We start from the raw sequence: 24,493 nt of genomic DNA, 5'->3' as shown, positions 1-24,493 counted from the left end.
GACGGGAGTCGCGGCAGAGTCTCCAGAGGAAGGACATTCACGGGGAGAGAGAAGGTCAGCTGAGGGATGTCTCATGAAGAAAGACTGGATGCAGCCTGTGGGATGCTTTAGAAACTGCGACGGCCAGCCAGAAGGTGCTGATGTTGAACTCACAGCTATTTAGAGAGGGACACAGAGAGTGGTGAATCTCTGGAACTTTGCCAAGAGGGAGTTCAGATGTTAGACCCTTGTGGCTTAAGGGATCAGAGGGTATGGAGAGAAGGCAGGTACAGGATACCGAGTTGGATGATCAGCCATGATCGCATTGAATGGCGGTGCAGGCTCGAAGGGCCGAATGGCCTACTCCTGCACCTATTTTCTATGTTTCTACGAACTGTAAGCCTCTGTGAGTGAAGCTGGAGATGGACCAGGATCTGCAGCGTGAGGCCGAAAGCTGAAGGTGCAGCGTGAGGCCGAAAGCTGAAGGTGCAGTGTGAACAGAGTGCAAACCCCTTCTTAAAATGGGCTTTAAAATGGTTGAGTTGAAAAGTAAGAAAGACTGTGTTGCTTGTTATTTTTCTTTACTAGCAGTCATTGAAATAGATTGAACATCCTAAACCTCAAAACCAATGAGGCCATTTTCCTTGGCTATGTTTGCTCAACAAACATTAAGAATAAGCACTAAGTTAGCTGGTGATTTAACACTGTAATCACATTGCAATACAGATCAGTTTACTGGCTGTGTAACGCTGAGACATTTATACACAAATTATTATGGTGCTGTTCATACTAACAAAAATAATGTATGTGTGAATACATCAATTCCTTGATTACTTTAACAACCAGATTTTCCGGCTTTTAAGTTAACAAGCAGGCCAAGTCAAATAACTTGGCTTCTCCACTATATTAATCGCCAGCGGCCCTGTTGATGCATCAACAGGGGCAACACCCAACAAGCTGCTTAATCTTTTAATCTGTCACAAAATACAGTGCCCTCAATAATGTTTGAGACAGAGACCCATCATTTATTTATTTGCCTCTGTACTCCACAATTTGAGATTTATAATAGAAAAAATCCCATGTGGTTAAAGTGCACTTTGTCAGATTTTAATTAAGACCATTTTTATACATTTTGGTTTCATAATGTAGAAATTTCAGCAGTGTTTCTTCATAAATCCACACCTGACTCCTGAAGAGTGTTTCTGATATGTCGGACAGGTGTTTGGGGGTTTTCCTTTACTTATAGAGAGAATTCTTCTGTCATCGGCTGTGAAGGTCTTCCTTGGCCTGCCAGTCCCTTTGTGATTAGTAATCTCACCAGTGCTCTCTTTCTTCTTAATGATGTTCCAAACAGTTGATTTTGGTAAGCCTACGGTTTGGCTGATGTCTCTATCTGTTTTATTCTTGTTTCTCAGTCTCACAATGGCTTATTTGCCTTTCATTGGCACAACTTTGGTCCTCATGTTGATAAACAGCAATAAAAGTTTCCAAAGGCGATGGAAAGACTGGAGGAAAGACTAGGTGCCGAGAGCTCTCTTATACCTGCATTAAGGAGGCAATTAAACACACCTGAGCTATTACAAACACCCATGAAGTCATGTCCCAAACATTATGGTGCCCTGAAATGTATAATCACAGCTGTAATTTCTACATGGTGAAACCAGAATGTATAAAAATACCATTTAATAAAATCTGACAATGTTCACTTTAACCACATGTGTTTTTTTTTTTTTATATTACAAATCTCAAATTGTGGAGTACAGAGGCAAATATATAAATGACGGGTCTTTGTCCCTAACATTATGGAGGACACTGTAAGACATTGCAGTTCAAAATGACTTCCTCTGTGGTTGTACATTCTTGATGTTATAAAAGGAACTATTTAAATGAAGCGCATCACACACTAGCACAGTGGCAGAGCCAACAGAGCTGTTGTCTCAAGGCTCCAACAACCCATCATTAATTCTGTCCTCAAGTGATGTCTGTGTGGAGCTTGCACGTTCTCCCTGTGAATCTGTGCGTTTCTTCTCAATGCTCTAGTTTCCTCTCTCATCGCATGATATATGCAGGCTGATAGGTGATTTGCCCACTGTATGTTGGCCTCAATGTAAAAGGTAGAACTTTAATGCAAGAGCGGAAGTCTTTCTCTACTTTGCCTGAGAGACCTCAGGACAAGGTCATTGAGAATATTCCTGTAAATATACATGTAAAATAGTGCAGACAATTTCTATAAATGAAACTCCAAATATCCACACAACCAGAGGGGTGGCACAGTGGTGCAGAGGTAGCTATATAAACTGAAGTGCATAATCCTAAAACAGCTACAAAAAACTGGGGCAGCACAGTGGCAGAGTTGCTGCCTCACAGCACCAGAGATTTAGGTTCGATCCCGACTTTGGGTGCTGTCTGTACAGAGTTTGTACGTTCTCTCCGTGACCGTGTGGGTTTTCTCCGGGTACTCTGGTTCCCTCCCACATTCCAAAGATGCGCAGGTTTGTAGAGTGTGGGGCATCGTTGGTCAGCACGGACTCGGTGGGCTAAAGGACCTGTTTACACGCTGCATCTCTAAACATGTGACCATTTGTATCTAGTTTTCAAAGTATTAACAAGAGGCACATTTAATTTCAACCGGATTTCTTTATCCAGGTATTAGTCAATTTGAATTACATTTGAGTTCTGCTTTTAAGATTCATTACCATAAAGAAAGCCACACTCACACACAAACTTAATATTTCACAGTTAGCAAAAGTGCAAAACAGCCAACTTAGAAAATAACTGGATCATTTCATTCCTCCCCTGGAAAGAAAAACCCAGTTATTTTGTTCTACCTCTCTCTTCTGTAACAATAGGTTATTTCAAGATTTTAAAAAAATCAATACTCACAAACAGTAGAGAGCTTTTAATTACACACAAAGACGACCCACATTTTAGGTCTTAGAGCTGGTGATTCATTTTGCGAAGAGTAAAGGTAGAACACTCAGCAGCAATACCAGCGTCATTATAAAAATGCATTCAGCCTTTTTAGGAGTTTGCGCAATGTTTTTTTTCCAATAGACACATGCAGAAATGACAGATGATACAGTAAAACTGTTCACATAGTAGAAATTCAAAATATCTCAGCTTTTAAGTTTTTCTACAGAAGAATATTAAGAGCCACGATTTCACTTTCACCGTTTATATTAACACAGATGCTGAGATCAGCAACCACTCCCTTCCATTTCCGTCACCAGAATTTTGTGCTGCATTGATATTCACTGATGTAATGTGCTGCTTTTTTTCTTGTATCTTACTTAAAAAGAGCGATGAAAACAATTATTTTTCCTTGGGTTGGATGATTAGGTGAGACTTTATGAAAAGATTTGAGTTCCACAGGAATGTCTACTCTTAGTAAAAAAAAGTTTGCAATTCACTATTCTAACAGTAATCGACTACAGTTGTGAAGAATTAGAGGCAACATTATAGTGTTAGCACTAAAGCAAAAAAAAACATTTTTCTTGACAACGACACGCTCTACAAAACAAACAATTAATCATTCCAGCATTACTGAAAATATTACTTCTCAATCTCCCGCAATGCTGCAGAAATTCACTAATGTGTACCAATACATAAAGATATCAAAAAGGGAACAAAATAAATATTGCCTAGAATACCAACTTTTGTTTCCAAGCCTGAGGAATTCAGGAATCTCGTTTAAAGTTGATTATGAACTCCAAGTGCTTCTGACCAGTTGACATTAATATCACAATGATAATTTCCTAGCTCAAGCACTGGGCATCAGTTTTCCAAATAGCTCTGGAAAAAATTAGTTATATACAAAATCCATCAGCGCATAATGTGCCATCCAAATCCTTCACAATGATCTGTAGTATATTTATAAACATGCAAACTGCAACACAATGGATCAATCAAGAAAATATGAGCAACTATTTTCGACCAGTCTTGTTCCTGTTCTTCTTTGAAAAGGAATGCAAGCAGGAATACCCATTCAACAAAACATATTTGTGAAAGGAAATGAGGAACAATCAATGATTTTGTCTCTGCACCCAAGGTTCTGACACAAAAACACAGGGTTGCTACTTTATAAATAAAAGCTAACGTTAATTGTAAGGGGTGAAGTTTTCACTCAAATTGTAAGTTTAAAAGAAAAATGAACAGAAAACTTGGTTAAGTCAAATCAAAGAAACTATGTTAAAAATATAGTTTTGCTCTCAAGGCTTAATTTCTTCTTTTTTGGGAGGAACGCACCCTTCCATTTCTAGAACTTCTGGCCAGCCTTCATATTTATTTGTGTCTTTATTATTCTTTATATGCTGTAGGGGGAAAAAAGATGTGTATTAGAACATGTAGAATGGTTGTTTCATTGGAAGAAAACAGGCATGAGCCACAATTATACATTCCAACCAGGTTTACAGCACCTTACGAGGTTTGTCGTCAATGCTTACTATGTTCTGTTGTGCTGAAGCAAAGCAAGAATTTCATTGTCCTATCAGGGACACATGACAATAAACTCTCTTGACTCTTGAGTTCCTTGGCCACAACAGCACCATACAGAATTTTCCAGCTTCAACCAACTCATCTTTCTGCTCACAAGCCACAAATTTTGTACATTCATGTTTTAGATTTTTTTACAGTAAGGACATGGAGGATTTGGAGAACGTGTAAAAGAGGTTTACCAGAATGCTGCCTGGATTGGAGGGTGTTAGCTATAAGCAGAGGTTGGACAAACTTGGATTGTTTTCTCCAGAGGTTGGGGGGGAAACTGATAAAAGTGTACAAAATTATGAGGGGTCTAGATAGGGTATTTAGTCCGAATCTATTTCCTAGTTTGGAAAAGGAAAGTTTAAAATAACTGCGGGATAATGTTTATATTACAGATAGGTAGGTGCCCCAAACGTGCTGCCAGAGGAACGGGGGAATGGGGGCTGGCAGGGATTTAGAAGCAGAAAAGATAATAGGTTGACACATGAATATGCAGGGGGTGGAGGGATTTGGAACTTGTGCAGGTAAAAGGAATTAGATTAATTTGTTGTCATGTTCTGCACATACATTGTGAGGCGACGGGCCTGGTCCTGTGCCATACTGCTCTACGTCCCACATAGTTTTAACATAGCATGGAACCAGGACTTTCAACCCACCGAGTCCACGTCAACCATCTATTATTCGTTCACACTAGCTCTTTGTTATGCCAGTTTCACTCCCTACACACTCGAGGCAATTTACAGAGGCCAATTAACCTACAAACCTGCACGTCTTTGCGATGTGAGAGGAAACCCTCGTGGTCACAGAAAGAACGTGCAAACTCCGCACAGACAGCACCCAAGGTCAGGATCAAACCCGGGTCTCTGGTGCGGTGAGGCTGCAGCTGCGCCACCCATAGCATCAATACTATGTATTTCTAGTCCAAATATTTCAATCCTTCCAACACTACAGTTGGCCATGACTGCCTGTGACTACTGCATATGAAATAAAGTACTGATTATTTTCTGCTACTGGTAGAACATTGTAAAGCTTTCATGGCCATAGCTTCACATGTTCTTAGGGTTGCACACTGGAGAGAAAATAATTTGAGCAAAATACCATAAAGTTGAGCAATCCACCACAGTCAAGGTTTATTGTTTAACCATTGGAACTGAATATGTTTATCATGACCTTTAACTGCTTACAATTATGATTAAAAAAACAATTAAAGCTACCATGGATTAAAGCTTTTGTATGGAAGGATCATCTAGTACATTAATTCACTCAAAACTGTTCGAGGTTGCTAAATACGGTCAGGATTAATCATCGAATAAAGCCAAGTTGTGTCAGTTATCAAAGCACTTTACCAAATGGAACACCACCATAGTCAATTAGATAGGTTCTTGATTAGTAACGGTGCCAATGCGATCTGACCGGTGCTTTGTAAAACATCAGCATTAGGCTTTCAACTGATTAATTTCAATACATTCTTCCAAAAAATCTGCTTCTTTCCGCAAACTCAAAAAAACCCAAAACATCTGGAATGATAGTGATATTTATTTTTTATAGAAATATTTTGTCCCGATAATAAAAGTAACAGCATAGCTAAACTTCAATCTTTGGGAAGCGCTATGAATTTGAATCCTATTAAATAATTCATAGTTAACAAGTTCAGATCAAAATATTCAAGAAACCAGTCTTTCCATCCTACAGCCTCAGCAGAAACTATCACAACAGCTGCTTGTTCACTTAATATAACTTTCGCAGCAGTAGAACAGCTATATATATATATATATATATATATATATCTATATATATATATCTATATATATACACACACACACACATATATATACACATATATATATATATACACACACACATATATATATATATATATATACACACATATATATATATATATATACACATATATATATATATACACACACATATATATATATATATACACACACATATATATATATATAATACACACATATATATATATATATATATATACACATATACATATATATATATATATATATATATATATACACATACATATATATATATATATATATACATATATACACATATATATAAAAGTAACAGCATTGCTAAACTTCAATCTTTGGGAAGCGCTATGAATTTGAATCCTATTGAATAATTCATAGCTAACAAGTTCAGAGCAAAATATTCAAGAAACCAGTCTTTCCATCCTACAGCCTCAGTAGAAACTATCACAACAGCTGCTTGTTCACTTAATATAACTTTCGCAGCAGTAGAACAGCTCTATATATCTATATCTCTATCTCTCTATCTCTCTATATACCCACACATATATATATATTATATATATATACACACACACACATATACATACATATATAAAATATAGCTTTCCCAGCAGCTCTAATATTGACATGTATTTGCAACAAGAAAAGGCCAAACAGTATTGTTGTAAGTCAAGGGAGAAACATGTTGACAGCATCAACACTTATTATACCTGCTCAAAAGGACTCTTTGATTGAATCCCCTTTGCACCGACGAAAATCCAGTTGTCTCGGAAGCTGAGGTTGGAAATAGATGCGCTCCCCAATTCACCTAACAGTTTGCGTGCATTATCATCAAGTCTGCAGCAAAACAAGGCAATTTGAAACAAAATTACAACAATCTGCTTCTCACCATGTACCTTTATCGCCCATACAATGCTTAGTTTAACAATACCTCACAGCTTGGTTGCCACTCTTTGGAAGACACCATACAAGTCTTGCTTGTAGATGTACAGTTTGATTTCTTGTGAAATGGCTGAATTTTGTCCAGTAGCACATGGACTACTGTTGACATTCTGTGCGGCACGTTGCAGACAAAGAAAACTATGTGGCACCATTGTCAGTAGGTAGCCTCCTGCAACCGAGACAATATTTTGTCAACAAGATATGTTCGAGAACAGTAATGGAGTCCAGGATACGGTCTCAAGTTACCACTCTGTATTTATGACTTGCATGATTATTCTGTAAGGCAACACGCCCAATCAGGCATGTGGAGACACAAGAGACTGCAGATGCTGGAAGTTGGAGTGAAAAAAACAAACTGCTGGAGGAACTGCAGAGATACTGCCTGGCCTGCTGGCTTCCTCCAGCAGTGTGCTTTTTGCTACAGGAGTGACTGGATTCGAAGTGCCGTGGTTGCAATCCAGTACCATTCATTCCTGTTTATCTCAGTTCTGAAGAAAGGGCAGCACAGTGGCGCAGCGGTAGAGTTGCTGCCTTACAGTGGCATTAACCCGGGTTCGATCCCGACTACGGGTTCTGTCTGTACAGAGTTTGTATGTTCTCTCTGTGACTGTGTGGGTTTTCACTGGGTGCTCCGGTTTCCTCCCACACTCCAAAGGTGTGCAGGTTTGTAGGTTAGTTGGCTTCAGTAAATTGTCCCTTGCATATAGGATCGTGTTAGTATACTGGGCGATCGCTGACCAGCGTGGACTCGGTGGGCCAAAGGGCCCCTTTCCACGCTGTATCTCTAAAGTCTAAAGGTGGTTGAACTAACATGGTACCCACATCTCCCTCCACACAAATTGCTTGTTCTGATGAAATATTCTCCAACAACTTCTACATCTATAATAAGAAATATTAATTTATAATTTCTATCATGACTTCAACCTAAACACATTATCATCTTTATTCCTCATTAATTTTCCCCACCCAGTTTCCAATTACAAGCTATTCACTGTCATTTCACCATGAAAGTTGGCTTTCGGCTATAATCTTAATTTATACACTCACGTCATCTAAAGTTGAATTGATTTTCGCAGTTTGTAAACCATGCCAGAGGCCAATTACAAAATTTAAAATTTAAATATATATATATATATATGCACATTATAACATTGTATTTAATTAAAAACTTTCCAACCTAGGGTTACTTTGGGAGCTGATTTTCCTTCCCCATACCAGATCAACTTCAAATGAGAACACTAAGTAAACTGATAAACAATTCTCCGACTGATTCATCAGGAGTTAATGATTGTTTACTAACTTGGTTGCAGCATCGTCATACGTAGCCATAAAAACTATTGTTCCTTCCTTTAAGGTTTTCAGAAATTCATTGAAAGGCTTTACATCTGTGGGGAACACAAAAGTAAATTTACTACACTCAGGTCAATTATTAACTTAAGCTGTGTTTACCTATATTGAACCATGTATTTAAAGCATGACATTTATACATCGTGGTATTGTTCTCAAATTAGTAACTGCCACCAGTCAGATTATAGAAAATGATATGTGCACAGTCATAATCAGGGAAGGAAATTCTTATTTCCTTGTAACTATTTAATTAATGGCCATCAACAAAACCTTGAGTATTCTGATGTGCCTGACAGAAATGGGGGGGGAAGTGATACGTGGATTAGTACAGCACCAAAACTGATCATACTTACGTCAGGAATTGGTTTCGAGGTGGGGTTGGAGGAGAGTGATGAAGTGCCAAGATCAGGAAATTAGTGAAATAGTGTAATTGTGCAATGAAACCAAATGTTTATTTCACATGGTGCTACATTAAAATGAGTATCAGAAACATCGCATTAGAATTGTTTCCTATACTACAATCTGGTTTTTTTCCCCCATACAGTGTACAAAGGAAGAAATCCTGCGAATTTCTTTCCAATCAACACTCTCCTATTTTGGAAATATATTGCATCTGTTTTTTATTATAACTGAGAAAATTCCTGTAACGCTCCATTTAATGGGAATACCTTCACACAAATAATAGTAGTTAAAGGAAGCCTTCACCAGCATCTTCTAAAGGCTCAAGCTGGAAATAAAGAAAATGCCCGCAAAATGTTTCTCTTCTCAACCCTTGCACTGATATCTTGGCCCTCAATTATTGATGGCATCAACTCTATCTGCAACACACAGCCACTCCAAGATTTACCATTGTGCTGCTTGATGTTTTCATCGGACAATCAGCTCTGAGAAGATTCAAAGCTTGTTAGTGTAACAATAATACAAATCAATTTGTATACTTCACAACTAAAAGCAGAAATCTCTGACTTCATACATCGACCCAACATGTCCATGCCAACCAAGATGCCCTTTCTATGCAAGTCCCATGTGCCCTTGCTTGAACCCCCCTCTAAAGTCTTTCCTGTACCCGTGCAATGACTTAAATGTTGTTATAGTTCTTGCCTCTACCACTTCCTCCAGTAGCTCGCTCCATATCCAAACTCCAGGACCGAAGAATTTAATCTTCAAACTAGGAATCAGCCCCCATCTCTGCCACTGGATCCGCGACTTTCTGACCCATTGACCAGCATCAGTTAGGAGGGGCGTTACCACCTCCTCAATAATAATTCTCAACACCGTTGGCCTGCAAGGTTGTGTTCTGAATCCCTACCATTCTCCCTATACTCTCTGGGTTGTGCGGCCAAATTCAGCTCTAGCTCCATCTAGAAGTTTGTAGATTACACCACTGTGGTGAGATGGATCACGAACAATGATGAGACAGAGCACAGAAAAGAGAAAGAGAACAGTAATATGGTGTCAGCTCATCAACCTCTCCCTCAATATTAGCAAGGCAAAGGAACTGATTATTGACTTTACCAAGCGTGGTGGAATAAATCCCCAATCAGCATCAATGGTGTCAAAGAGAAAATGGTTAAGAGCTTCAGGTTCCTTGGCATTAACATTTCCAATGATCTGTCATGGACCAACCACAAGGTGACACACCAATGCCTCTACTTTCTTAGGAGACTGTGGAAATTTGGTATATCTCCAATGACTCTTATAAACTTCCACAGATGCACCGTACTGTCAGGTTGCATCACAGCTTGGTCTGGGAACATCTTTGTCCCAGACAGCAAGAAATTACAGAGTTGAAGATGTAGCCCGGTCCATCACACAGACCAAACCTATCAAGTTCTGTTGAGGGTAGGTATTTTGCAGATTCATATGGAAAACGTTGCTGCAGCAGGACCAGAGCAACTAAATATATTCATGTCAGAAGTATTTCAAAGACTCAGCAAGTTTAGTGTGATTAATGAGTTGGCAGGCAAACCATAAAACCTAACAACATTGAACCTTTCCAAAAGGTCCTCATGAATATCTCATCACTGAAGGAGATCACTATAAACCAACAGGTATACTCAAATCTAAAAAGATGTTATAAAAGTACTAAATCTGTACCTGCACCCCAAAGGTCAAAAACTTTAGTGTCCAATAATTCACCAGTTCTACCTGAAAGAAGCAGAAGAGTGAATGAGCTTAAGTGTAAAATACCAACATTTAATTGAAGAGTAAACCACCAAATATTTAGAATCCTGGGTTAACAAAATTAACAATGGTTAATCATTCTTAAATACATTTAAAAAAATAGATTTTAGTCTCATCTTTGACAAGACAAAAAAGTCATTTTTAAATATTTTCTTGCCTGATAAATATTGAGTGCCCTAATGCCATTCATGGTACAGCACACTTAGAAACATAGAAACATAGAAATTAGGTGCAGGAGTAGGCCATTCGGCCCTTCGAGCCTGCACCGCCATTCAATATGATCATGGCTGATCATCCAACTCAGTATCCCGTACCTGCCTTCTCTCCATACCCCCTGATCCCCTTAGCCACATCTAACTCCCTCTTAAATATAGCCAATAAACTGGCCTCAACTACCCTTTGTGGCAGAGAGTTCCAGAGATTCACCACTCTCTGTGTGAAAAAATTTCTTCTCATCTCGGTTTTAAAGGATTTCCCCCTTATCCTTAAGCTGTGACCCCTTACCTGTACGTTCCATGTAAATGACACCCATCAATTATATACAAGCCCTGCTGATGTTGCTTCCCCATACAAAGTACAAAATAATTAAGAAAATACTGATATCAAAACAATAATTACATTTTCAGGAATTTGAGTAACTGATCTTGAGCAATGTAAGAAACCGCTGAAAGAAGCATTGTGTCAAAGGAGGCAATCAAGAACTAGATCAAATTGGATAAGATGATTCACTCACCGTTTACTGTGGCAATGTTTATGCCACGACCAACGTTGTTTTTCACGCTGCTCATTATTCTACAAGAGTGAATAATTGCATCATATTTCAGTCATAGTTTAGTAACAGACTAACCAACATATCCGATCTACACTAGTCTCACTTTCCTGCGTCTGAACCATACCCTCCAAATCTATCATATCCATGTACCTGTCTAAATGCTTCATAAACGTTGCAATAGTACCTGCCTCAACTACCTCCACCGACAGCTCGGTCCAAACATCCACCACCCTTTGTGTGAAAAAGTTACCTCTCAGATTCCTATAAAATCTTTCCCCCTTCATCTTAAACCTCTGCCCTCAGGTTCGTTAAAGCTATGGTTTCAAGTTATTTATTTACAGATGTTGTGTAATGATATGTCAAACCTTAGATGTAATGTGTGTCAATGTAAACCTCAAAATGATTCAGCGTTAATTGCATTGATCTGCTAATGCCTTGATAATTACTTTGTGCAAGGGTATATCATTTGTACCTTGCTCCGGATGCTGCAAGTTTAGAAACCACCGGATTTTCTGCACAACATAATTTTGTGAAGAAATTCTTATCAAAAGTAGTGAAGCACAGCTTGCACCACCAAAGTCAGTGTGGAAATCAGAGTAAAGAGGATGACTGCATTATTAAACACAAGTTCTCACTTGCAAACAAAGTTGACTTGCATTTTAACTGAACACAGATTAAATTGACAAATTGCTGAAGTAACTCAGCGGGCCAGGCAGCATCTCAGGAGACTGAATCTGAAACGTCACCCATCTTTTTTCTCCACTGATGCTGCCTGACCCGCTGAGTTACTCCAGCACTATGTGTCTATCTCTAGAGAACATGGACAGGTGAGATTTCGATAGGGTGGCATTTTATCATCTGAAGGGTCCCAACCCGAAATGCTGCCTATCAATGTTCTCCAGAGATGCTGCCTGACCTGCTGAGTTACCCCAGCACTTAGTTTTATTTCGTAAACCAGCATCAGCAGTTCCATGTGTTTAATGATTACATTAAAACAAATTCATACTTAAACAGAGTATCTCATTTTAGATAAAACCTCAAAATTAAATAAGATATGTTCAATTACATCTTACTTATCCAGTTTATTTTAATCTGTCATGTGAATACACAATGTTATTCCTTGCCCAATCAAATCAATTAGATCCCCAGATCCCAATATCAAGTTGCTTTATCAAACAGGGTAAAGATAGGCTTTGCTGAGGAAAGATGGAAATATGTTCATCCATAATTAACACTAAATGACATCCCACATTCAGCAACCTTTCTTGGTGTTCTGTTTAACATTTGTTCATGATAAACAGCTTTAAAATACTGAATCATTAATCATTTATCTAATTGTCTGTGTCTGGTAGGGTTCCCCAAAAAAAATCCTTAAATAATGAGACCAATGATTTGCACAATACACGTACTGATATGACCTTACCAGTATGTTGTACAATTATAACTACACTTCCTTATTTCTAAACTCCAACTCTCATGATATAGACCAATCCACCATTTGCCTTCCCAAAATCCTGCTGCATCAGCCTTTTACAATTTGTGCTCCAGTTAATGTCCATCCCTCCGTACTTCACTCATCTGCAACTGAATGTAACACAGGAGGAGAAATATATCAATACTTACATTTTATCTTCGATACAAATTTTGGGTCCAACCACGTTTGCTGCTCCACTGGCCATTTTGAATGCAAAATGATTCTCAGGGCAGGGCTTTGCGAGGCCACATTTGTACTTTGGTGACTTTGTTGCTAAGATAAAATGTTAAGATTTATTTGACTAAAACAAATCTTCTCATCCACACATACTATTCAATAAATTATCGGGTAGAGAAAAAACCCCCAGAAATACAACAAAATTGACTGACTTTAGACTTTGGAGATGCAGCTCTGAAACAGTTCCTTCGGACTACCCACCAGCTCAGGGCCTGGCAGACATTGGCGCAGAGACAACAACCTGGCTGCTCAACAACCGGCTTGAGATCTAACTATTCCTTTGGTATATTTATGTTTCATTCGCAAGAAAAAGAAGACCAGGTCTGCGCCGACCAGCAATCATCAGTTACACTAGAATTATCCTACACACGAGGGGCAATTTTTTCATGAAGCCAGTTAACCTGCAATTCTGTATGTCTTTGACGTGTTGGAGGAGACCGGAGCACCCGGAGAAAACCCACACTGTCACAGAGAGAAAATACAAACTCTGTACAGACTGCACCCATAGTCATGATCGAATCAGGGCCTCTGACGCTGTAAGGCAGCAACTCTACCGTTGTGCCACTGTGCTGCCACAAACAGACATGCGGTTACAATATTTCTGCTCCATTTTCTCAAGTCGCAGATAAACCTCAAAATGACGCTAGCAAAGTGGGGCATAAATTTGTTTTACATTTTATGTCTAGCAGAATTATATTTGAGGTGACAAAAGCTGGGCAAAAACTTCAACACAGAAAGTGCTTGATACCCAAGTAACAGAAAATCAAAGTTGAATCAATAGATGATTACATTCACCATTTACCAAAATAACTAAATCACCATTTACCAAAATAACTAAATCACCCTATACTTATAGGGCAGCACGGTGGCTCAACGGTAGTTGCTGCCTCACAGCAATTACAGTGCCAGAGACCGGGTTCGATCCCGACTACGTGTGCTGTCTGTACAGAGTTTGTACGTTCTCGCCATGTCTGCGTGGGTTTTCTCCGAGATCTTCAGTTTCCTCTGACACTCCAAAGACGTACGGGTTTGTAGGTTAATTGGCTTTGGTAAAGATTGTAAATTATCCCTAGTGTGCGTAGGATAGCGTTAGTGTGCGGGGATTGCTGGTTGGTGTGGACTCGGTGGGCCGAAGGGCCCGTTTCCATGCTGCATTTCTAAACTAAACTAAATAAAGTTAATATAGGATGTATATATTGAAGCCTTTGAGGGTCCAATCCTAAACAATCATACACTCAAAACACATTCTGACTGAAAGAGGATGCAAATTTGAAATACAGCACTCAATGTGCCATTGTTGCGCCATAGGGCACTCAAACATTTACCATTGGTGCGCATAATTGCAACTATAGATAGTTCCATTTCCCCTGAAAATTAATGGGTTTAATATAAATTCATCAATCACTGTGATTGACTAAAGTTTTGAACCTTCATTTCACACATCTGAAAACTTACTTCGTACTTGCGCATCATCTTGTGATCTGGCTGCAAAATAAAATCATTTGTCTGTTGTTAGTAAACAACTCAAGTGCTTTGCAGTAATTTGATGCAAGCACACATTTGACAAACATGTCAATCGTGAAGTTCGAATATTTTCAGATTTTAAATGCATCATGATGAAGGCTTCCATTAAATGCTCGTGAAAAGCATGTACATTTGGGTCTTGTTTATTAAAACCATTATCTCTTGTGAAATTAGATGAACATGTATTGGGGTCAATTCGCAATATTTTGGATACGATTACTTCTTTCTACACAGTAATTTCATTCTCAAACCCATCTCCAAACTCTTGAATCTAGGTGTCAGCTCTATCCCCCTCTGCAACTGGATCCTCGACTTCCTGACCCATAGACCACTATCAGTGACGATAGGCGACAAAATATCCTTATGGTAATAATGCTCCACTAGGATGCATTCTCAGCCTCTTACTTCACTCTTTATTCTTATGACTGCGCAGCCAAATGCTGCTCTAACTCCATTTGTAAATTATCAAAATGACACCACCGTTGTGGGCCGGATCTCAAACAATGACGAAATGGAGTACAGGAAGGAGACGGAAAACTTAGAAACATGCTGTCAAGGCAACAACCGTATCGGTCTGAAGAAGGGTCTCGACCCAAAACGTCACCCTATCCTTCTCTCCAGAGATGCTGCCTGTCCCGCTGAGTTACTCCAGCATTTTGTGTCAACCTTTGATTTAAATCAGCATCTGTACACAATGTCTCCTTGAAGGTCAGCATGACAAAGGAGCTGGTTACTGACCTCAGGGAATGAGGAGAATCAAGAACCATTTTGATTACTGTCATTCCCTTTTCTCCCCTCTCAGGCAGAAAACACACAACCTTGAAAGCATGTGCCACCTGATTTAGTCCTGATCTTCCAATCTACCTCATCGTTGCCCTTGCACATTTTTACCTACACTTTCGCTGCAGCTCTAGATATATAGCAGTGACAATATATCCTGCACGCTGGTATTTTTCTCTTTGCACCACTGGCTGAATGGTTTGATTGTACTCATGGATAAGCATGATTTGACTGGACAGCACGCAAACAAAATTTCCCACTGCACACATGACAATAACCAAACAAAACTAAACTAATTTCATAGCCTTGCTATTGGATAATTTTAACTTACAAGTAACAGTCCAGCCAACTTATCTAAAAAAAATATCACTAGGAAGTTACAAACTATGTGTATTAAGAAACATAGCCCACAATGCTTCTTTTGTAATCGTAGTCATGGTTTTTCTTCTACTTTGTGAGAGGGCAAGTAGCTTGCTCATAACACTGACAAGCAGTTAAAAGAGCTGCAGATTACTTCCCTTGAAACAAATGTAATAAAGTTTGATAAAAGAACTGCAAGAAACAAAATGAAAGGCAACAGATTGATAATGGATTGGTAACTGCAGTTGACACTTGTTTCCGGATACCATCAGGGTTAGCACATTTGATTTCCTGGCGACAGTTAACACCACACAGCCCAGACAAATGAAGACTGACATTGAGGAAACATATTAAATAGGAATGAATAAAGAGCCTTGAAGCGAGGAGAAAATTAATTGGCAGGAACAAGGATTTAGTGAATGGGGTAAAGGCTGGTCAGCGCAGACTCGGTGGGCCGAAGGGCCTGTTTCCACACTGTATCTCTAATGTCTAAAAGAAGAGAAGGATAGACAATTGTGCTGATATTATAGATATTCGTGGAAAATGCAGAAGATATCAGCTATCAGGTGGTGAATCAGAAAACGTTCTTTCACAGGACACACAGAATATGGAATTCACCACACAAACTATTTTTATACTCAAGTTCATTAATTATTTGAAAAAAGACCGTATAGTCGAAAAGGAGAATTAGTGAAGGTAAGAACAAGGAACTGCAGTTGCTGGTTTATACCAAAGACACAAAATGCTAAGGTAACTCAGCAGTTCAGGCAGCTTCTCTGCAGAACATAGATAGGTGATGTTTTGGGTCGGGACCTTTCTTCAGGTGTTGAGAAGGAAGCTGAAAAAAAGGGCAGAGGCGAGGGGGTTCTTTGACAGGCAGATTGTTGAACAAAGACCAGAGATGAAAAGACTAGTGCGTGCCCAAAAAGGATAGAGTTTCAAATTATGAAACGTTCACCGTTTTTCCCCCTGCCTCTCCCCCTCCACCTGCATCCCTTCCAATGGCCATACAATGGAAGGGATGCAGGTGGAGGGGGAGAGGCAGGGCAAAAAACAGTGCAAGGTTAGCCAAGGTTCAGGGGAGGGGAGTGGGGGAAGAAAGGGGGAGCCTTGGGGGAGAAAGGGGAGGGGAAGGGGTTAGTTACTTATGAATTATCATGGTTTGTCGCCTATGGTTAAGGATCAGAATAAATTGATGAAAAGCAAAACTCACACAAATCAAAATGAAATAGCGTCTGTCTGGTGTGCACCCATTATTAACATTATAACAATTTTTGAATATTAATAATTATGCAAGCCATTTTCTTGTATAATAATGAATAACTTATATCTATGTTTATGTCATTTCTATGTCAAAACTTTGTGCTGCATTTCATTCTGGAAACGTAACATTTCAAGTTACTAAGGCATGTGGTCAAATACTTACCAAATATTGATTTGAAATTTCCATCTATTTTGATTTCAAATATTTGGAATGCGAGATAACCCATCAGCAAAAACAGTACAATGACTACCCCAAATTTTATTGGACCTGAAAGATCAAATGGTAGAAAAGTCTGTTAATAGAGTTATTCAGCACGTAAACAGGCCCTTTGGCCCAACTTGCCCATGCCAACCAAGATGCCCCATCTACAGTAGTCCCATCTGCCCGCGTATGGCCCATATCTCTGTAACCCTTTCCTATCCATGTACCAAATGTCTTTTAACTGTTAAAATTAAAGCTGGACGCTCTCCTCCGCTGGGATCAGACTCTCCGCTTTCTTTTTGGCGTCATCTCCGACTCCGGGCCAGGCCGCTTCTGGTCCCTCCGAAAATTGTGTCCGGTTGGAGATCTTCGCCGGCCACCCGCAGCGTCCCTCAGTTCCAGTAAAGACGCGATGGCACAGGAAGGGGCGGACCGTCCCGAGGAGTGACAGGAGACCAATACGCACGGTGTGGAGAGGAGGTCGATCTGCGCATGCGCGGTTTTTACGGTTTTTAAACCTCGTTAACTTTTGCAATATACCACCGGTCGGAACGAAACATGTTGCACTCGGAGCACAGGAGAACGGGGAGTGCGCTGATGACAAATCGTAGTGCTATCGCGTACCGTTTCTGCGCAAATAGAAAAAACGCGCAAACCAGAAGAGCCCAAGATCAGAGTTTTAGTTATGTATAGATATCAATATCAATTTACTCAGTTGAGAAGTACCCTAGGTTGCTAAGGGAGGCCTGACTATAATCTTAAAAATGTACATAACTTTGGGGCTGGAAAGCTACAAATGTTGCACCCTTGTTCAAAAAGAGCTGTGGGAATAAATCCAATCCTACGGGTGATGAGAAAAGAGCTAGAAACAATAATCAGGGACAGAATTATCTGTCATGTGGACAAATATAGATAAACTAGAGAAAGCTAAGTTTGTCAAATGGCAAGGAGAGATACACAAAGTGCTGGAATAACACAGCGGGTCAGGCAGCATCTCTGGAGAACATGGATAGGTGCCGTTTCGGCTCGGCACCCATCAGAACGACTGCAAATGGCAAATCGTGTGCAACTAATCTCAAGAGTTCTTTGATGAACGAAAGGTAAATGAAGGAAATTGAATTCTTGAGGTATGCGCTGATTTTCCAATGCATTTGATTAAGTGTCAGATAATAGAATCACAAAGACTGAACGAGAATGAAATGAATGCAGCAGAACTGGAGATAGTGCAAGTTTTAAAAGAAGGGAATTGTACAGTGGATCACCCTGGGATTAACAGAAGGAATAATACTTTTCATAATCTATTCTCATGATTTGGATTGAAGATATGACACAAAATGTTGCAGTAACTCAGCGAGACAGGCAGAATCTCTGGAGAGACGTAATGGCGATGTTTCGGGTCGAGACCATTCTTCAGACTGAGACAGAGCAGTTCCTTCCTACACATCTCATGATTTGGATTTCTGTGTAATAAGCACATTTCCAAATATGCAGATAACACAAAACTTAGGTGTGCAGTGAACTATGAAGAGGTTGGCAGTCGACCAAGGAAACATAGTCAGACTGATGAAACGCATGGATAAGTGGCTGACGAAATTTAGTACTAAGAATTGTGTCACATTTTGGTACAAATAATAAATACTAAATTAGAGGGTACAATTCTAAAATTTATAAATCTAAGATTTACGAGGATGTTGCCAGGGCTAGAGAGATTTACAAGGATGTTACCAGGACTAGAGGGTGTGAGCTATAGGGAGATGTTAAGTAGGCTAGGTCTCTGCTCCATGGATGAAGGATGAAGGGAGATCTTATAGGGGTATACAAAATCATGAGAGAACTAGATCGGGTAGATGCACAGAGTCTTTTACCCAGAGTAGGGGAATCGAGGACCAGAGGACATAGGTTCAAGCTAAAGGGGAAAAGATTTAATAGGAATCCGAGGGGTAACGTTTTCCACACAGAGGGTGGTGGGTGTATGGAACAAGCTGGCAGAGGAGGAAGTTGAGGCTTGGACTATCCCATCGTTTAACAGTTGGACAGGTACACGGTTTGACAGGTACATAGGACAGGTGTGGAGGGTTATTTACCAAGCGCAGGCAAGTGGGACGAGGGTAGCTGGAACATTGTTGGCCGGTGTGAGCGAGTTGGGCCGAAGGGCCTGTTTCCACACTGTATCACACCATGACTCTAAAAGGAGTACAAACATGAAATAATTCATTGAGAGTACCAGGGCAGATAGATTGATAAATGACCACTGTAAATCCTGAATCTCATAAGGGGAAAGAGAGCAAAACCAAGAACGTCATAATGAATCTTCAAAAGAACCAAAAGTGACACGAGGAAAACCTTTTTGCACAGGGTAATGCATTGTGTTAGTGGATGAAGACTCAACAGCAATATTTACAAAGGAGCTGGATAAATATTGGAAAGGAAAATTTGGTTTTGTAAAGTTATGAAAGGGGGCTGGGGTTTGGAAAAGAATGGAACCTTTTTTTTTTTTATAAAGTAGATCCGGTCAGGATTTGACAGGTCAAATTACTATCGTTCATACTGTATTCATTCTACCATTTTGTGATTAGCCCCGTTTCAAACAGGCTAAGTTTCAGATGTAATCACATTTATAGTAAGATCCACTAAAGATTATGATTGCAAGACAAAAATCTTATAATTTAAATGATACCAGCAGCATTTTTGAATTGATTATTTAATTAAAAGGCTTAATATTTTCAAATGAGATCAAATGCACTTTTTTTTTAAAGTTGAGTGTTGTATGCAAATCTGAATAGATTGGGTGAAAATTCTGTTATTTATTCAGTACAGGCCCACCACTGATTTTCCAGCAATTGGTGGTCTGGCACCTCCTTAAATCGAGACAAAATTACGAGAGCCCACTTGAAATCTCCCTGTCCTGGAAGTCCCCTCGAAAATGTGGCCCCTAGGCTGGGCAAGGCAGCCAATTTCTACCACATCGGGGCTTCCACGGCCGATCGGTGGGTTGAATTTGCAACCTGCAGCCGGGGCTCTGGAACTCCAGCCCAGCTGGAGCCAGCACATCTTGCAGGCTGGTTTCTCGGCCCCCGTAGCAGCCTAGTTGGGCCGCTCCGGTACCGTTCCACCCCTCTCGGAGGCAGTGACCTCTGTTGGTCCATTAAAGTGGATACACGAGCAAAGCCAAGAGTGCCACAAAATCAGTGGTGGAACAGTAATGAGTAAATATTAAATTTAAGTGCAAGATTATAAAACTATATTAAGTAATTAAGAAGGGGTTAAAATATAAAACACAGCAGAAAAGCCAGTTACCACCTTTTTGGGTTGAATATCAATTAATGTCCGATTTTACTTCAACAAGTACTTCAATATGTACTTCAATAAACAAGATGACATTATATTCTAAATTACTGCAATTAGTGCTTATATATGGGTTTGTTTTCCTCAGAACCAATGTAGAGCGGAAATGCACATCCTTGCTAAACACCAACCTTTCCTAACAATTTCCCCGTTAAATAAAACCATTAAGACCAGGATAAATTGCACTCCATTTATGCCGAGTCCCTTGTGATGAATGTTTGCAAATCTCCATCATGATTCATTTTATCTTCAATTTGCAGAATATTCATGTTGAAAAATCGAACATGTTCCCAGCTATAATATCTTGCTGACAGCAATCATTTCCAAGTCCAGGTGAAAAGACAAATGTCCTATTTCCTGTGCCAATAATTACATGCTTAAAGCCAAACCACAAAATCAGCATGACTAACACAGCAGATTGTCGACTTAATGTAAATTCACAAGAATAAATTGTCAAATTTAGCTCCAAATTAAATTTTATACCGTTAACGCAGTAATGCAAACGGTGTCAAAAGTCTAATCAATAAAGCTGGTTGTATCTTACCTGCTATTCTCATTATTCCAACTTTAATATAAATCACCAAGCTTCAATATCTGCAAAAAGAAAATTGTTAATTTTAATAAAACAATGTTTTAAAAAAAATTACAGGTTTTTAAATAAAATTCCAATGAATGATTGTGATATTTATATTTCCAGAGTCCAAAGTGGGGCCGGTACAAAGGTGCAGCAGTAGAGTTTCTGCTTTACAGCGCCAGAGACCCGGGTTCAATCCTGACTGCAGGTACTGCCTGCATGAAGTTTGAATGTTCTCCCTGTGACCACGTGGGTTTTATCCGGGTGCTCCGGATTGCTCTCTCATTACGAAGACATGCAGGTATGTAGGTTCACAAAAATGCTGGAGAAACTCAGCGGGTGCAGCAGCATCTATGGAGCGAAGGAAATAGGCGACGTTTCAAATAGTTTGAAGAAGGGTTTCGCCGAAACATTGACTATTTCCTTCGCTCCATAGATGCTGCTGCACCCGCTGAGTTTCTCCAGCATTTCTGTGTACCTTCGATCTTCCAGCATCTGCAGTTCCTTCTTGAACAGGTATGTAGGTTAACCGGCTTCTGTAAACTGTCCCTAGTGTGTAGTATAGAACTTGTGTACGGGTGATAGCTGGTCGGTGAGCCAAAGAGCCCGTTTCCACGCTGTATCTATAAAACTAAAACTTATTTCCTTATCGCCATACTGGAAATACCCACTCAAATGAATGGGGATTAGTTTTAATTGGAGAGAAACATTGCACAGCTTATGAAAAGGAATCCCAGTAATAATTCCCATTTCCCAGATTTATGGTGGGCTGTTCAAGGCCCATTGGAACCACCGGCCGTCCACAGTCAGCAGAATTCTGGACTACATTTATTTATTTTGAGAAAATCAATCAAATGGTAAACCCCACCAAGGTTGAAAAAGGCAAGAGAATAAAGACGGCAAATTGAACTGTGTATAGAATACATAAAGTGGTGAAAGGGATCCACAATTAAAAAGGAAGATAGACACAAAAAGCTGGAGTAACTCAGCGGAACACGTAGCATCTCCGGAGAGCAGGGATGGGTGATGTTTTGGGTCGAGACCCTTCTTCAGAATAAACTTCAGGCCCTTCTTGACCCAAAACATCACCCATTCCTTCTCTACAGGGATGCTGCTTGTCCCGCTGAGTTACTCCAGCTTTTTGTGTCTATCTTTGATTAAAACCAGCATCTGCAGTTCCTTCCTACACATAATTAAAAAGGTATAAATGAATGCATCTCAAGTCTCGCGGAGACAATACTTGAGATCTTATTTGTAATAGAGAAATGTATAACTAACAGGAATGCAACCAATGGCTTCTGGAATGGACAATCAGAAAACGGAGTGAAAAAGAAATCTCATTACCGATTCTAATTGGTTTTTGTGCATACACGAGCTGATTATTTTGGAGTTAACTTTCATTGAGGCATTACCTACATGAAAAGCTTTCTCGGCTAACACGTTGTGAATATCGGAAACAATCCAATTTGGACACACAAGAAACTACAGCTGCTGGAATCTTGAGCACAACACAAAGCGCTGGGGGAACTCGGCAGGTCATGCAGCATCTGTTGAGGGAATGCGCAGATCTTTTCTATTTTTAGTTTAGAGATACAGCATGGATACAGATCAGTGAGCCCTGCACACTAACACTTTCCTACCTGACCTGATGTTTTGGATCAGGACCTTTCGTCTGACTCTCATAATCCAATTTGCTGGCCTTGCCTCAGCTCTAAATCTCCCTGATAATCTTCCATCTTAACTCATTACCTTCTACTCCCAATACCCTAATTTTGTGGGACACATCATAAGCTGTTGTATATTTAAGTACATGTCACATTGGGTTTTTTTGTAAAAATACTTCACTTCCATGGTTATCATTTCTTTACATCATAATTGCATGCCATCTTATAATGGAAGAACCAAACTTGTGAACTGGCATTGTAACAAGATCACATTGGCTTTGACTGATTCTGCTTATATACAACATTCTCTTACAATGACCACACCCACTATAGCCAAACTTTCCAGATCCAATTAACTCATCCTTCTTGTATGATAGCATGGATCGGAAATGTTCCACAATTCTATTTCCTATCCAATTTGGTTTAAAATAGACCACATCAACTTTCATAAGGAATTGGACACCATTTTAAGGGAAATCATGTGCAGGAAATCATAAGATCACAAGTGATAGGAGTAGAATTAGGCTATTCGGCCCATCAAGTCTTCTCCGCCATTCAATCATGGCTGATCTATCTTTCCCTCCTAACCCCATTCTCCTGCCTTCTCCCCATAACCCGTGACACCCGTGGAGTGGAGGAAGAGCAAGGGGGTGGGTCTGATTGGAAGCTCTATCACTGGTCTGACTTGGACATAACAGGCCATAACAAGCCCGGAGTATCAGACAAGACGCAGAGGCTTCAAGTATGCTCAAAGAAAAAAATGATTGTTTGTGACTAACTATGCCTTTGTTTGATAACCTTAATCACTAATCTAGCAAACCTAGGTTGAAAATTAACAGATAGCACCATCTGGCATTTATAAAAGATCGTAAAGCTTCCAATCTTTTTTGATAATGGAAGTGCGTCTGGTTTACTATCAACAACACTCCCTGGCCCTGGACTTTACCATCAGAAGAAACTTGAAAACCTCAACCCTTTCATCGTCTGATTAAGAGAGAAGGCAGCTGCAGTCGGCAGTGCCGTCTCGTAACTCAACCCTTGAGGTCAGGTATCACTTTCACAAACACACTCATTCCCTCCGAGGCTAATTAAAATGTCCTTCATGGAGGTGTGGTTTCCAGGACTTCTCACAATGCTGCAGTTGTCATCACAAGTTTACATTCCATTCACCTTTATTGTTTTCCATGCATGCTGTGTCTTCATGATCTAAATATCGGAGTCCTAATCCTCTTTGGGCATCTAGTATTTCCTAGCTTTTCACCATTTGGAAAAGACTTTGCTCTATCTTATCCCAGTTCTACTTCGAAGACCTCACACCAACAGACAGTCATACCATTTTTCCAAAATTTTGATCACTTGCTAAATCTATTTGTTTTATACTTACATCTGTAAACTCTTAAAAAAAAAAAAAAAAATCCACATACAGGAGTAGGCACATATGCAGTGCGCAACAGTGTGTTTCTGTGGGAGTCTCAAGGGATCTCATGAGAGCTTCACATTATGGGGAAGGGTTGCATTTCACTGGTTACTGAGGCATTTAATCAAATTAAAGAGGCGAAGGGGTTATATTCCAGGAAAATGTTGCA

At 39.7% G+C, this 24,493-nt stretch overlaps 1 protein-coding gene across 2 annotated transcripts in view; it reads right to left on the bottom strand.

The window, feature by feature from the left end:
* Positions 1–2,863: 2,863 nt before the first annotated feature.
* fam3c (FAM3 metabolism regulating signaling molecule C) overlaps positions 2,864–24,493 on the bottom strand; it is a 34,574-nt gene continuing 12,944 nt past the window's right edge. The window contains exons 2-10 of one of the 2 annotated variants that reach the window (XM_055650271.1): positions 21,214–21,263; positions 17,286–17,390; positions 14,651–14,680; positions 13,108–13,231; positions 11,446–11,504; positions 10,626–10,676; positions 8,482–8,566; positions 6,950–7,076; positions 2,864–4,289 (exon numbers count right to left, since the gene is read on the bottom strand). In XM_055650271.1, the coding sequence (XP_055506246.1) occupies positions 4,188–4,289; positions 6,950–7,076; positions 8,482–8,566; positions 10,626–10,676; positions 11,446–11,504; positions 13,108–13,231; positions 14,651–14,680; positions 17,286–17,390; positions 21,214–21,226 (696 nt within the window). In that variant the 5' untranslated portion in view covers positions 21,227–21,263 and the 3' untranslated portion in view covers positions 2,864–4,187. The remainder of the gene's footprint in view (positions 4,290–6,949; positions 7,077–8,481; positions 8,567–10,625; positions 10,677–11,445; positions 11,505–13,107; positions 13,232–14,650; positions 14,681–17,285; positions 17,391–21,213; positions 21,264–24,493) is intronic. The other variant, XM_055650272.1, reaches the window with a different exon arrangement.

Source organism: Leucoraja erinacea, chromosome 19 (assembly GCF_028641065.1).
Source record: "Leucoraja erinacea ecotype New England chromosome 19, Leri_hhj_1, whole genome shotgun sequence".
Lineage (NCBI taxonomy): Eukaryota > Metazoa > Chordata > Chondrichthyes > Rajiformes > Rajidae > Leucoraja > Leucoraja erinaceus.
The sequence above is the reverse complement of the archived record's forward strand: the minus strand, read 5'-3'. Positions and strand labels throughout refer to the sequence as shown.